The sequence below is a fragment of the Solanum stenotomum genome, chromosome 7 (assembly GCF_019186545.1).
Source record: "Solanum stenotomum isolate F172 chromosome 7, ASM1918654v1, whole genome shotgun sequence".
NCBI classification, from domain to species: domain Eukaryota; kingdom Viridiplantae; phylum Streptophyta; class Magnoliopsida; order Solanales; family Solanaceae; genus Solanum; species Solanum stenotomum.
The window spans coordinates 36,600,507-36,615,367 of NC_064288.1; the positions used below are offsets into that span (position 1 = coordinate 36,600,507).

The 14,861-nt window shown below is 39.4% G+C and overlaps 1 protein-coding gene across 1 annotated transcript; it reads right to left on the reverse strand.

Annotated features, from left to right (window-relative positions):
* Positions 1–10,839: 10,839 nt before the first annotated feature.
* On the reverse strand, positions 10,840–13,932 carry LOC125869865 (uncharacterized). Its single transcript, XM_049550277.1, has 4 exons — positions 13,520–13,932; positions 12,565–12,655; positions 12,279–12,400; positions 10,840–11,044 (listed from the first exon to the last, which is right to left on the reverse strand). The coding sequence occupies exons 1-4, from the start codon at positions 13,930–13,932 to the stop codon at positions 10,840–10,842; spliced, it is 831 nt and encodes a 276-aa protein (XP_049406234.1).
* Between the last annotated feature and the right edge of the window lie 929 nt (positions 13,933–14,861).

The following is a 14,861-nucleotide window of genomic DNA, read 5'->3' on the forward strand; positions in this document are numbered from 1 at the left end:
ACAGATGTGGAAGTGACTCGCACTTCCTCTACTGACATCCGGAGGATAGAGGTCGAGTACACTGGAGATGAAGCCAAAAGAAGGAGAGTTGCATCAATGGATACTTCCCAGGTGGTTGATATGGAGATGTTTGCGATAGATGCAGCCCTTCCTACTCAGGTCGGTAAGCCTTCAGGTACCACTGACACTTTTACTACTGCACCCTATACTTCTGCTGATGCCCGTTCTGCTGTTGCTGTTTCCCGGCTCCTATTGACCCAGTCCATGTTGATCAAGATGGGCCATATGACCCAATCTGCTAATGTGCCTGCCTTCCGGGTAGAGGTTATTGTTCCCGAGATAGATCAAGATCAGGGCTATTGTTATTGCCTTAGCTCCTATCCAGGCTAAGTTAAGAAAGCACCGGGAGTTGATTACCGCACATGGATTCGCACCAGATGCCCTCACGGTAAGAGTGGAGGCATGTGAGCAGGGTCGGAGGCAGCAAGATGATGTGATAGCCTTGAAGACTAATATTGCTAGTTTGAGACGTGAGCACAAATTTACCGGCCATTTCTGAGATCCCTCTGGCTACCACAATTGGAGATGTTGTTATGGCTAATGATGATGTCGAGTTAGAAGCTCTCAAGACTGATGATGAGGAGCTTGGCATGCGGGATGCAACAGTGTATGATAATCTAAAGAACCTCAAGGGGCCAATGGTGCAGAGTGTTGTGGAGGCATCTTTCATAGATACATCGATGGTGGGCTCCAGTTGAGTGATGGATAGAGCTGAGTCGGGCACTGATTCCCAGACTAAGGGAGTCACAAACATGCATAGTTCACCTCAGGCTTAGCCTGACAGGAGGGATCTTGACTCTCTTTTAGTTTTATTTTTAGACTCATTTTTCATTTGCATTTGAGGACAATTACTAGTTTAGTTTGGCGGGGTGAGGTATATTCATACCTACCTCTTTTGGGTTGTTTTTATGGATAAATTGTTTTTGTGAATGCTTGTGTGATTGCTTGATTTTGTTGGTGACTATTGGGTTTTGATCCATTGTTTTAATATGAATGTTGGTTTTGAGCCAAATTAAATTTTATCAGCTCTTGATGTTTGTAAATGTGGTTGTTCTCTTGTAAATTTGAGTATCGGTTGCGATCAATACCGACGACATTAATAGTGCTCTTAATTGAACAATATGTGTGTGCGATTCCAATGAGGCAAATTTGAGTTGCATAACTCATATGTGAACTCTTAACATCTCATTGTTACTAGCCAATTGTTGAAAATGAATCTTGTGATGATCGTTGCACGCTAGCTAAATTTGTAACAACCTGTTCCCGTCGTTATAGAAAAGCCAATGTGGAAAGAATTGGGGACAGAAAAACTTTTTGTAGTATCCTGGAAATTCCTAGCCTAGTCCAGATTTGGACGAAATCTGAGTCATGTGAAATCTAGGGAAATCTGGTAATGAATGAGAGATTCAATGATGAATTTGGTTACATGAATGGATAGCTAAGACGTTAAGGAACCCGTACGACTTTATAGAATCGAATTCAGGCGAGTAGAACTCCCGAAACTGATGGGTAGTCTTTGAACGTCATGGATTGAACGTGTGTTGTGAAATGGGGGTTTGGGACTCAATTTTCGACTTTATGTCTCCGTGTAAGCCGCCAGGGTGGGATTTATCCCGCTGTGGCAGGATGGGGTCCGCCGTAGAGGCCCAGTCGCGAATTAAGTCAGGATTAAATCCCAAAAACGTTATTTTCTGCAAGTTTCGTTCTTGAAAGCTAAGAGACGACCCACAGATATTTGTTGAAGGGTTTCCACCTGTTCTAGAACTAAAAGTAAGGATTTTACTCCCCTAATCCATTTTTCGATCCGTAGAATTTAAATTCTTGGGTCATTATTGTTGGGGAAGGGGTTTTGATTGAATTTGATGGTCGAAAAAGCCCTAAATTGGGGATTGGGATATGGGTTGGTCTTAGGTTATTGGATTTGCTATAATCCGGATAATTAGACCTTAAATTATTGATCCTTGCGTATATTAATTGTCTGTAGACCTAGAACAAGTGGAAAAAATTCGGAAAGGGAGGATTCAAGTGCCATAGGGGGATTCAAGCTTGGTTTCGCGATAGGTGATGGTTTGATTTCATGTGTTTGCGTGATGTATGTTGGTAATTGCTTCATTATAATGCATGTATGTATGTGAATGAAGCCTTGTTGATCAAAGCTAATGAAATGAGTATGAACGAATAAATGTATGCCATGATTCAACACTTGATTGTATGATTTTGAGTATGTACATATGAGTGTGATTGTGATTGTGGTTGTGTTGAATAGATCGGGTGTCACGCTCTAACACTTATATTGGAGTTGGTGTCACGTTCCGACACACTAATTGGGATCGGGTGTCACGTTTCGACACACTAACAGTTTGGATATGAGTTCCATGAGAGAACCGTTGAATTGTCATATATACTTGTTATTGAGAATGTGTAATTGTACATTTCTCCTGAAATGATAACCAATGTGTATATATGTTTTGTACATGTTATGTTTACTATGTTGTCACTACTTATATATGTTTCGTTTACTGGAATAACCGCGTGAACCTACTAGTACACTGTGGTTGTGTACTGATACTGCACTTGCTCGTTCTTTGTTGAGTACATGGCATCTTCAGGCGGCTACTGATAGACCTCAGCTAGGAGATCAGTGATCGAGACCGAACTCGAGGGTGAACCAGTTCTTCCAGGCTGCCATGAGTTCTCCTTCTGCTTAGTCCATTTTCTTCGAACTTAGATTAATACTTTAGATATTCGTTTGTTTAGTTTCGTGTTGTTCCCCTTTTCGTAGACTTGTTGAACTTTAGAGTTTTGGTACATTGACTTTCAGGTTCTAGGCGTTGTTTCCGCAAATGTTAAGTAATGGTTTGTCAAACTTTCGGAGTTAAAGGGAACTCCAGTTTATTTCTGCATTTAAACCTGCTTCCATATCTTTAAATGCCTTAATTTTCATAAAATTTGTTAGATGGGTTGTAGTAATGGTTCTCCCACCGGAGGGTTAATATGTGTGCCAACCACGACGGTCTGGGTTGTGACAAAAATTATAGAGTCTTGTTTGATGATTGTGTTGAATGTCGTGTGTGGTGAGGTTGCCTTGGAATGTGTGCTTGATAATACCTAGAACTTACCCCGTTTGTCCAATCAAATAGCGTAGGCGAATGATAGAGATGATCTTAGGCACAATTTGTGGAGAGTGAACCAAAATTGATGTTATCCCTTTTTGTGACAACCTTATGAGAGTGTGAGCTTTGCTTGGCACCGTTTGAGCCTACCCTTTTCTTTGGATGAAATTTGAACACATTGGACCTCTTTCTCTCCCACCTAAAATCTTCATAAAGCATTGGTCATTTTGAATAGCCAACTTAGGCCAAATGGGTACCTTGGTGTTTGTCACAACCCAGGGGTACACCCTAGATTTAACATGACGTATAGAACCCCGAAGGAATCAATACAAGACACTTAGCTCTCATAACATAAGAAATAAAATAAAGGAAGTAAAAACAACATTTCAAGTTCAAATATTTTTATAAACGAAAAGCGGAAGTGTAGACATCTTTTCTCATCATGGCCATCTAATACAATAGAATGAAATTGGGCCTAGCCCATACATTATGTCCAAAAGAGAAATACATGAAAAGGAACTAAAATAATGAAAGTACATCCTCAAAGCATGAGGACTTAACAAAACTCAAAAATATCTCAAGTCAACCTCTAGCCACAAAACTGATGACCCTGACTGTCGAACCCTGTATTTGGGAAAAATGTAGGCAAGAGTATGTGTTAGTACAAAACAATGTACCAAGTATGATAGTCATGCATAAAACATTTAAAACATGTAAAAAGAGACATTTCATATCATGACATGCAATTGACCAGGATAAACATGATATAAAAGAAATTAGAAAACATACTTCAAAAACATGGTCAATGCAAGCTAACATCATCTTTAAAACCTTTGAACTAATATGTGATAATTCTTAGAGTAACCTTAGTTCATTATTCATGTGGGGAATTAGCCATAGCCGACGTAGAGACCATGTGAGCTATAACATGATTCCCCGGTGTCTCCCACACCAAAAAGGGTTGTCCTACTTGCCCAAGTAGAACCATGAACTTCTAGCTTAAGTGGATCTACTAGCTAATCATCCTATGGGCGTACATAGTTAAGGGATATGGAGATTGTTACTAGAAACCCGACCTCTATTAACGTGAGGGCTTCCATCTCAAGAGATTGCTTTTAGAAACCTGGCCTCTACTAACGTGAGGGCTTCCATCTCATATCAACATACACTCGATGCTAAGAACAAATCCCACAGAGCAGTTATTAAGTCTTGACTTAACTTCTTATTAAGATACATGGGTAATCACCTCTTGTCTTATTATAGGATAGCTCCTTAGACCATGCGTGAAAAAACCTTTTACCATCCATGATCACTTTTAGTTTTTGATTCAATTAGGTGAAAAATCCCTTCAACCTAAGAACCCTTATTATGTGAGAAAAACCTTTCACATCATGCTAGTATGTGTTTATGAGAATATCCTTTCAACAACACAACAATAACATCATCATTGGTACTTTACTCTCAAAGCACCCTTAAAACAATTGCATAGATTTCCTAAGAAAATGCATAAGTTCATAATTTACCTCTTGAAGTTCAAAACTCACTATATATCATCAATACTTAGAAAATATAGGTTAGTTATGGATTTCATCATAAATTCAAGTAGAGCTAGCAATACATGCTTAATTTCATAAAACTCTCCTTTTACATTCAAAATCCCACATCACATGATTCATAACTTGAAAACATGGGGATTACATGGGTTCATGGAGAAATCATTATAAAATCATGGTATTTCAACAATTTATGCATAAAAAATCATAATTCCATCATTTAAATCAATAATCAAGATAACCCATAGTAATTGAAGAAAATCTTAACTTAATTGGGGAATTTCTATCTTTTGAAATAGGAAAATTTGGGAGCTCCATGGATGAAAACTATCATACCTTACTATCAAAGCTCAAGGAAATTGAAGTATGGAAGCTTGCTCTTGAACCCTAGCTTTAATCTCCTTCTTCTTCTTCAAGTTTCTAGAGAGAGAATTATTTGAGAGAAGAACTTTGGGATTTATTTTGGGTTTTGGAAATAATGACTTGAATGGGGAAATTTGGGGGTTAAAATCATTTATATAGGTGAACTAGACTTAGGGAAAACGACCTTATTTTGATCTAATTAAAACCGGAAAAGACCCTTAAGCCCCTAAACTTAAACCTGTCGAATCCCACCTACGCCCTCACTGACGGATCATGGATGGACCTACGGTACGTCCTGGTCAATCGTTACTAAATTCAGAGGATTTTGGGTGACCTACGGTTCCCCTAGCCACGAGTCGTGGACCCATCGACGAATCGTGGGTCCTGTCGTGGTTACTGCCTAGGCCTTTCCTCATGGTTCCCATCCACGGACCCACCTACGGTCCGTGGTCCCACCCACGGTCCATGGTTGGCCTTTGTGGGATGACACTTAGAGGTTCTTAACATGTTATGCCCTCTTTCTCGAATTCGAGGTGTTACATTATCTCCCTTTTGGGAACATTCGTCCTCAAATGGGATTCTAGGCATCTTAAGGAAAGTAAGAACCTATCCTAACAACCCATCATGCATGCAATCACATAAATGCACAAAATCAAGGAGGAAACATTAACCCCAAGCTAAACATAATCAATTGCATCATATGGAAGGTAGGAACTCCACCGAGCAACCTAATATGCATGAACTTTCAAGATTTCTCATCTTCAAGGAAGAACTACCTTCTCCAATCTAAAATCATGCTCAACACAATCTCATGGATCCTATTGATGAGTCCATGATTTGGACTCATTTAGGGCTTTATTTGGATAGATTTACACTCTGTTTGGATCATTGTTACCCATTGTATTGTATTGTATCGTATCGTTACTATACATACAATGTTTGTTTTGATTGTTACATAAAATGTATTGTATTGTATTGTTAAATTTCGTTGTTACGTAACAATGAAAACCCCTATTTTATGGAACAACTGATTTGGTGTGTTCCCATTGTTACTTAATTTTTTTTTTCCAATTTTTTCTTTACATAATATTTCAAAATACTATTTTACCCTTTACCTTATATTATTTAATTCTAGTCAAACCTCCTACCCTAGAATAATTAAGGATACTTTAGTAAATTTATAAATTACAATACAGTACGATACAATCAAACTAAACAATTAAAATGTTATTAAACAACAACAAACAATACAGTCTTGCCAAACATTATATCTACCATACAGTACAATATAATAGAGTTCAATACAATACAATACATTATGAAACAATGGGTAACAATGATCCAAACAAAGTGTTAGTGTCCTCAAATGCTTATTTTGTGCCAATAACTGATGTAAAATCCTTGATTTCCAGGTATTTGGATTTAGGAACAAAGTATGGACACTAATGGGAAAAAAGGAACAAGGCAGCTGAAAGAACGAAGAAAAGAAGGCATGTTGATCGCCTAATCCATTGGGCAAGTCGTCGAGTGGTTATTACCTCGCCTAAAGTTCCATCGTGCCAAGTCCTAAAGGAGAAAATCAAGTCGGCGAGAGAAAGGAGCAGTCGGCATGTTGCCGAACGGTTTCATGATGCAGTGATTGGATCGCCCAAAGTTACAGAACTTGAGGATGTTGAAGGCCAAAGCAAAAAAGGCGATGGAACTGACCAAAGGGTGGATCGCCGAGCTAGTCCGCGATCCCGACTTACTGCGCCGAATGGTCCTTCGCAACATATTTTTGGCGACTATAAATACATTTTTGAACATTTTAATTTAGTATTAGTGACCATTTAATTAGTTTTCATAATATATAATTTTTCAGTTTTAGAGTTGGAACTCTGAGTTTTGAGACAAACTTTTCCTTAGCTTTGAAGAATTGAAGTTTTCCATTTTTGAGAAATTGGAAGTGAGTCTTTCAGATTCTTCAATTTGGACCTTTGTAAAGACGAAATTAATATTACCCAGTTGATGGAAACACAATTTGGTAACGATTTATATCTTTTTATGATGTCTAGCTAAAACCTCAATTCTTAGGGTGTGATTATGTGATTATGAGATGATTCAGCTTATGGGTATTGCTAATTGATAGTTTAAATGTTGTTTAGAAGTGACTTCATTCGGTAATTGTGGTTTAATTTAAGGATTGTAGTTGCAAATGCAATTCTACCTTAGTGTTTTTGGCTTGCTCGAGAGAGAGGTTTTAAAACCAAGATTACTGAATTGATGGTCTGTGGGTATTGGGTTGTCATGGGTTCAGCTCGAGAGAGTGAATCATAAATCCTTTTCCACACATTCAACTCGAGAGAGTGAATGGACTAAAGCGTAGGCTATTCTTAATTGATTGCTTGTTGGTGTTCGAGAGAAACCAACTTGATTCGGGGTACATTGTTCGAAAGAAAGTTTATTCCCACTAAAGTCTAGCTTATTCACTGATTTACAACTATTTACTATCAGTTGCAATCACCCATTTGTCTATATTAGCCTATAATCGAATCACATCCTAAGAACCCGTCTCATTACTTATTAATTTGTGTTATTTGTTGTTGTTGTAGCTGATAGTTAAAACCAAAACCCCCTTATTTGACACTCGTGTCACCCTAAATTTGAATTATGTTTTTATTCAATAATGTCTACTCTTATGATTGACTTGAACATATTCACACTTTACTATTGAATCTTAAGCACGTACCACTCCCTGTGGGATTCGACCCCAACTCATTTAGTTGGGTTATTATACTGACTAGCGATTGTTGACACTTAGAATTGGATGAAGCGTCCTGATACGTGAAATCACCTATATACAATTCTTTCTCAAAAGCATAGGTAAAGCATGTTCATCAATTCATCTCATGAAGTCTATAGGCAACTCATACTCAATGCACAACAACATGATGAAAATTAACCATATAAATTCATTTTTCTTTCAAAACACAAGTTTTTCATAAACATGCACAACATAAGGAAATCATGGAAATACCTAAAAACACATGAGTCCAAAACATAGGACAAACCAAGAGGAACTCATTACCTCAAGCTAAAGTAGGAGTAGAAGGAAACGATGAGGATATCGGGACTTCATATAGGCCTCGACCTCCCAAGTAGCACCCTCAACTAAGTGATTTCTCCATAACACTTTCATGGAAGCAACCTCCTTGTTTCTTAACTTCTTAACTTGCCGGTCTAAAATCTCAACCGGAACTACCGCATATGAAAGACTCTCATCAACTCCTAACCCTTCTAAGGGAACTATAGATGTTGGATCTCCAACACACTTTTTCAACATAGAGACATGGAAAATCGGATGCACTGATGCCAACTCATTTGGCAAATCAAGATCATAAGAAACCTTACCAACACGTCTCAAAATCTCATATGGGCCTACAAAACGGGGACTAAGCTTTCCTTTCTTACCAAACCTTATTACACCCTTCATGGGTGATATTTTCAAGTAAGCCCAATCGTGAACATCAAACTCAAGGTCCTTTTTTCTCACATCGACATAAGACTTTTTTCAACTTTGAGCCATTTTGAACCTCTCTCTAATGAGTTGAACCTTCTCTATAGCATCATATACTAATTCAGGACCTATTAGGGCAACTTCACCCACATCAAACCATCTTATAGGATATCTACACCTCCTACCATAAAGAGCCTCAAATGGAGCCATACCAATACTTGAGTGATAACTATTGTTATAAGCAAATTCAATCAATGGCAAATGGTCATCCCAATTACCCTTAAAATCAATTACACAAGCTCTCAACATATCTTCCAAAGTTTGGATAGTACGTACGCTTACCCATCGATTTGGAATGAAAAGTCGTGCTAAGCTTAACTTTAGTACCAAGACCCTTTTGGAATGTCTTCCAAAACTGAGAAGTGAATTGGGTACCACGATCGGAAATAATGGACAAAGGCAGTCCATGCAACTTTACCATTTATCTCAAGTACATTTTAGCATAGTCCTCCGCCAAATAAGAAACCTTGACGAGAAGTAAATAAGCCAATTTCCTCATTCGATCTACTATTACCCAAATTGAATCATGTTGCCGCCGAGTGAGAGGCAAACCAACTATAAAGTCCATATTCAAGTCCTCCCACTTCCAAGTAGGAATGCTAATGTCTTGGGATAAACCTCCTGGTTTCTAAAGCTCAACTTTCACTTGTTGAAAATTATGACACTTTGCCACAAATCTCGCAATAACCTTCTTCATCCCATTCCACCAATAGATCTCCCGCAAATCACGGTACATCTTGGTGGCTCTCGAGTGAATAGAATCCGAAAACTATGGGCTTCTGACAAGATATGTTCCCTCAAGTTATCAACATTAGGAACACATAAACGACCTTGATATCTAACAACACCATCTCCCCCTTAGGAGAAAGCCTCAATGGACTTCTTAAGCACCACCTCTTTCAATTCAACCAATATTAGATCAAGACCTTGCTTACCTTTCACATCTACCACAAAAGACGATTCAGAACCATTATGAACCATAACACTACCCTTGGTGGAATCCACTAGTGAACACCCACTCGGGCCAATCTATGCACATCTCTAACCAACTCTTTCTTTTCTTCCTCAATATGAGCAACACTACCCATAGATAACCGACTAAGAGCATCCGCCACCACATTTTCCTTATCGGGGTGATAGAGAACACTCATGTCATAATTCTTCAATAACTCAAGCCACCTTCTTTGGCAGAGATTCAAATCCATTTGGTTAAACACATATTGCAAACTCTTATGATTTGTGAAAAAATCAACATGAACCCCATACAAATAATGTCTCTAAATTTTTAGGGAAAACACAATCGCCGCTAATTCAAGGTCATAGGTAGGATAATTCTTCTCATGGATCTTAAGTTGCCGTGAGGCATAGGCAATAACTTTCCCAATTTGCATAAGCACACATCCCAACCCAATTCTACAGGCATCATAATAAACCACGAAACCATTCGTCCCTTTCGGTAAGGTCAACACGAAAGCGAAGCAAGTCTATCTTTCAACTCTTGAAAACTCTTCTCACAAGCTTCGGCCATACAAACTCAGCCTCGTTTTGAGTCAAAGTCGTCAATGGAGAAGCAATGGAAGAAAACCCCTCAATAAACCTTCTCTAGTAACCGACCAAACCCAAAAGGCTTCAATACCCTTACTTGAAACAATAAGACCAATAAAAGCTACTGACCTTAACCAAAATTCACATTTTCTAAACTTTGCAAAGAGATGTTCCTTGAGAACTTGCAACATAATCCTCAAATGATCAATATGCTCATTCTCACTTCTCGAATAGATCAAAATATCATCAATGAACACAATTACGAATATATCAAGGTATTATTTAAACACCTTATTCATAAATCCATAAATGCTACCAGAGCATTAGTCAACCCAAACGATGTTACCAAAAACTAATAATGACCATACCGGGTTCAAAAAGTCGTCTTTCGAATATCATCTTCTCTCACCCTCAATTGGTGATAGCCCGACCTAAGATCAATCTTAGAGAACCAACTTGCCCCTTGAAGTTGGTTAAACAAATCATCTATCCTTGGAATAAGATACTTATTCTTAATAGTCACCTTGTTCAACTGACGCTAGTTAATAGACATACGAAGAGAACCATCCTTCTTTCTAACAAACAAAACTAGAGCGCATTATGGAGAGATACTCGGTCGGATGAAACCCTTATCCAACAAATCTTTCAGTTACTCTTTCAACTCCTTAAATTTTGCCGGAGCCATACGGTAATGAGGAATAGAAATAGGTTGCGTATCTGGGAAAAGGTCAATATCGAAGTCTATTTCTCGCTCGGGAGGAATACCAGGTAAATCATCGGGGAACACTTTCGGAAACTCATTAACAATGGGGACTGACTCAAGAGTAGGGGTTTTAGAATCTACATCTCTCACCCTAACAAGATGGTAAAATAAACCCTTAGAAATCATCTTTTTAGCTTTAAGATAAGAGACAAACTGAGCTCTATGCATAGAATTTCCCCCCTCCCACTCTAGGATAGGCTCATTTGGGAGCTAAAATCTGACTATAAGAGTTCTACAATCTATAGAAGCATAACAAGAGTGCAACCAAACCATACCGAGGATAACATTGAAATCTAGCATGTCAAGCTCTACCAAGTCAACAAGAGTAACTCTATGGGATAAGGAAATAAGACACTTTCTATAGACCCTCTTAGCCACAATAGAATCACCAACATAAGTAAAGATAGAAAAGGGTTCTAACAACACATCCGGAAGAACATCAAACCTCATAGCCACATATGGCGTCACAAAAGACAAGGTATCATCGAGATCAAGTAAAGCATATACATCAAGTTGGAAAACTCTTAACATACCGGTAATCACATCGGGAGAACCCTCTTATTCACCATGAGTATGAAGTGCATATAAGCGGTTTTGCTTAGGAGCATTGGAACCCGAACCACTAAGAGGAGCTTGCTTGCCCTATCTTCCTTCAGCGATAAGCATCGGGCAATCCATCATCTTGTGACCACTCTTACCACAACCAAAGCAACCATCTGTGCCGGCTAGACACTTACCCTCGTGCTTCCTTCCACACTTAGTACAAGTAGACCTAGGCAATGAAGCTCCACTACCATTACCTCATTCAGGCTTAGGGTTAGATACCATATCTTTGTTGAACTTAGGAAGAGTATTAAAGGAACCTTAACCGGAAAACCTTTGTTGAAATTTAAACGACCTTGTCCACTGAACCTTGCATGAGAAAAATTGCCATCATCGGTCTTAGCCCTTTTTGCCTTCCTAGGCTTTCCCTTAAGTTTCTCCTCCTCAAATTGTTAAGCATGGACCATAAGATGAGAGATGTCCATGTCACCAATGAGCATGGCGGTGCAACACTCTTTGACCACCATTTCGGACACACCCGAGACGAACTTACTTATCCTAGCCCTTAAGTCTGTAACCATCGTTGGAGCATACTTAGACAATTGCGTGAACTTTAGAGCATACTCTATCACACTCATACTTCCTTGAAGCAGGTTAATGAACTCAAGCACCTTGGCGTTCCTCATCTCAAGGGGAAAGAACCTATCAAGAAAACGACATTAGACTTCTCCCAATCAAGAGGACCCGCATCTTTCGATCTACCTTCTTTACATTGGTTATACCACACTTGAGCAACACCTTTAAATTGATAAGCGGCCAACTCTGCCTTTTCCACTAGCATCACTCCCGTGATCATCAAAACCATATAGACATCATCAATAAGCTCTTGAGGATCTTCCTCAACCTTAGAACCATGAAACTCTGGAGGATTCATCCTTGTGAAGTCCCTCACTCTTCAAGCTGCCATACCCACATTTGGGTTCACAGGAACCACAACCTCCCTTTTGGCTTGGGCCGTCATGGCTTGGGCCAACACTTGAAAATAACCCTAAACTCCGCATTTGGAACCTGCTCAGCCAAAGGATTGACCGAAACTTGAAGGGCTTGGGGAGGAGCTTTTTGTTCCTCATTCTCCCTCACATTCCTTCTAGCATAAGCTCTTCAGGTAGCCATATCCTGAAGAACATCGGATAGGATTAGGAGAGAGACTTTATAGAGTTGAACTCTATCGCACGACTTTTAGAGTAATAAAGGAAGTGGAGTTTCCTAATCATCTTGTAGCTTCTCATTCATAAATGTGGTGCGCTTCACACTCATGAACAAGAATTTACTAGACGTGAAAAAAGCTTATGAGACATCTTAGGACCATTCTAAACCTTCTGCACTAATTACCAAGTTTGTCACGACCCAGGGGTATCCCCTAGGTGTAACATGGCGTATAGAACCCCGAAGGACTCCATACAAGCCACTTAACTCTCATAACATAATAAATAGAATAATGGAAGTAAAAACAACATTTCAAGACCAAACATTTTTATAAACGAAAAGCGGAAGTCTAGACATCTTGTCTCATCATAGCCATCTAATACAATAGAATGAAATTGGGCCTAGCCCATACATCATGTCCAAAAGAAAAATACATGAAAAGGAACTAAAACAATAAAATTCCATCCTCGAAGCTTAAATATATAGGTGTTCAAGACTTAGGTAAAATGACCTCACTTTGATCTAATTAAAACCGGAAAAGACCCTTAAGCCCCTAAACTTAAACTTGTCGAACCCCACGTATGCCCTCACTGACGGACCGTGGATGGACCTACAGTCTGTCTAGGTCAATCGTCACTAAATTGAGAGGATTTTGGGAAACCTACGGTACCCCTAGCCACAAGACGTGGACCCATCGACGGATCGTGGGTCCTGACGTGGTTACTACCTAGGCCTTTTCTCTTGGTGCCTATCCACGAACCCACCTACGATCCGTGGTCCCACCCACGGGCCGTGGTTGGCCTTTGTGGGATGGCACCTGGAGGTTCTTAACATGATATGCCCTCTCTCTCGAATCAGAGGTGTTACAACGTCAATCTTGCAATCAAGAATAACAAAGTCGATAGGAAATATGAACCTATTTATTTTTACCAAAATATCATAAAGAATGCCAATAGAATGCTTGATAGATCGGTCGGCCATGAGTAGACGCATCGTTGTTGACTTAGGCTCACCTAGCCCAAGCTGTTTGAAAATGGCATATGTCATCAAATTGATACTTGCCCCCAAGTCACACAATGCTTTGGCAAATTGAAATATCCCAATAGTACATGGAATAGTAAATGTCCCCAGATCAACTTTCTTAACAACCACATTGCTTGTCATAATGGCCCTACAACTATGGGACACCTCAACCGTTTCAAATCCATGCTTCTCTTTTTGGTAACCCATTCTTTCATAAACTTCTCATAAACCGACATTTCCAACAACGCCTCTACCAAAGGAAGGTTGATAGATAACGTTTTGAAAATAGAGAGAAATTTTTGGAACTTTGCATCTTCATCCCTTTTTTTCAATCTTTGGGGGAATGGTGGATTATCTTTAGGCAAGGATTTTGTAGGCACTGAAGGGGGAGCAACCCCACATTTGTTTCTACCTAATCAACTACTTTGGATCCTCCTGTCACGACCCAAGCCTAGGGCATAGACGTGACATAGCGAATGAGGAACCCGAAGGAACCCCAAACAAGCCTTTCAAACTTGTCATCACACTTCATCGGTCGCGGAAGTACATTCAACATTAATTAACGGGAAATAGGGACTAAGGGCAAACCATTTCAAAATGACATCATAGAACAAGAGTCAAGCTCATTTACAAAATACTTGCCCAACGCACACCTCTACATACATAGATAGGACGGGGCCATGACATACTACCGGCTCCCCTCATAGCCAAAATACAATTGCAAGCTAAAGTCTCAAAACATAGGAGTAGGAAACATAACATAGCCCTCGAATCATTGAGGACTCACCAACAACTCGGATAAGCACCGTACTAGCCACGTGAATGGAGAGAAGGATCAAGAGTAGCTCCGGTCCCTACATGGTGACATCATGTAGGCAAAATATGCGTTAGTACTTGGAATGTACTAAGTATGCGGGGTGCAACACAACAATAGACAAGGACACAATCGAAATACAAGAAATAGTTTCATAGGCATTATGAATAACAATATGAGGATGCATGATCAAAGTGAAGTCAAAACATGTTTAAGTAAATCTATACTAATAGTAGATATCATGTGTGTATGCATGATCCAACCAATCTATAACCCCAACTTAGGATGGGGGATGCCGTTCACACCCGGACACCCTGGTGGC

Excerpts from the sequence above, each read along its gene's own strand:
- LOC125869865 (XM_049550277.1), bottom strand. The coding sequence starts at position 13,932 with ATGGGTTACCAAAAAGAGAAGCATGGATTTGAAACGGTTGAGGTGTCC. Across the intron at positions 12,401-12,564 it reads TCAATCCTTTGGCTGAGCAG|GTTGAGGAAGATCCTCAAGA; the intron begins GTTCCAAATGCG and ends CATGGTTCTAAG. Across the intron at positions 11,045-12,278 it reads AAAGGTGTTGCTCAAGTGTG|GGTGAGAGATGTAGATTCTA; the intron begins GTATAACCAATG and ends CCATCTTGTTAG.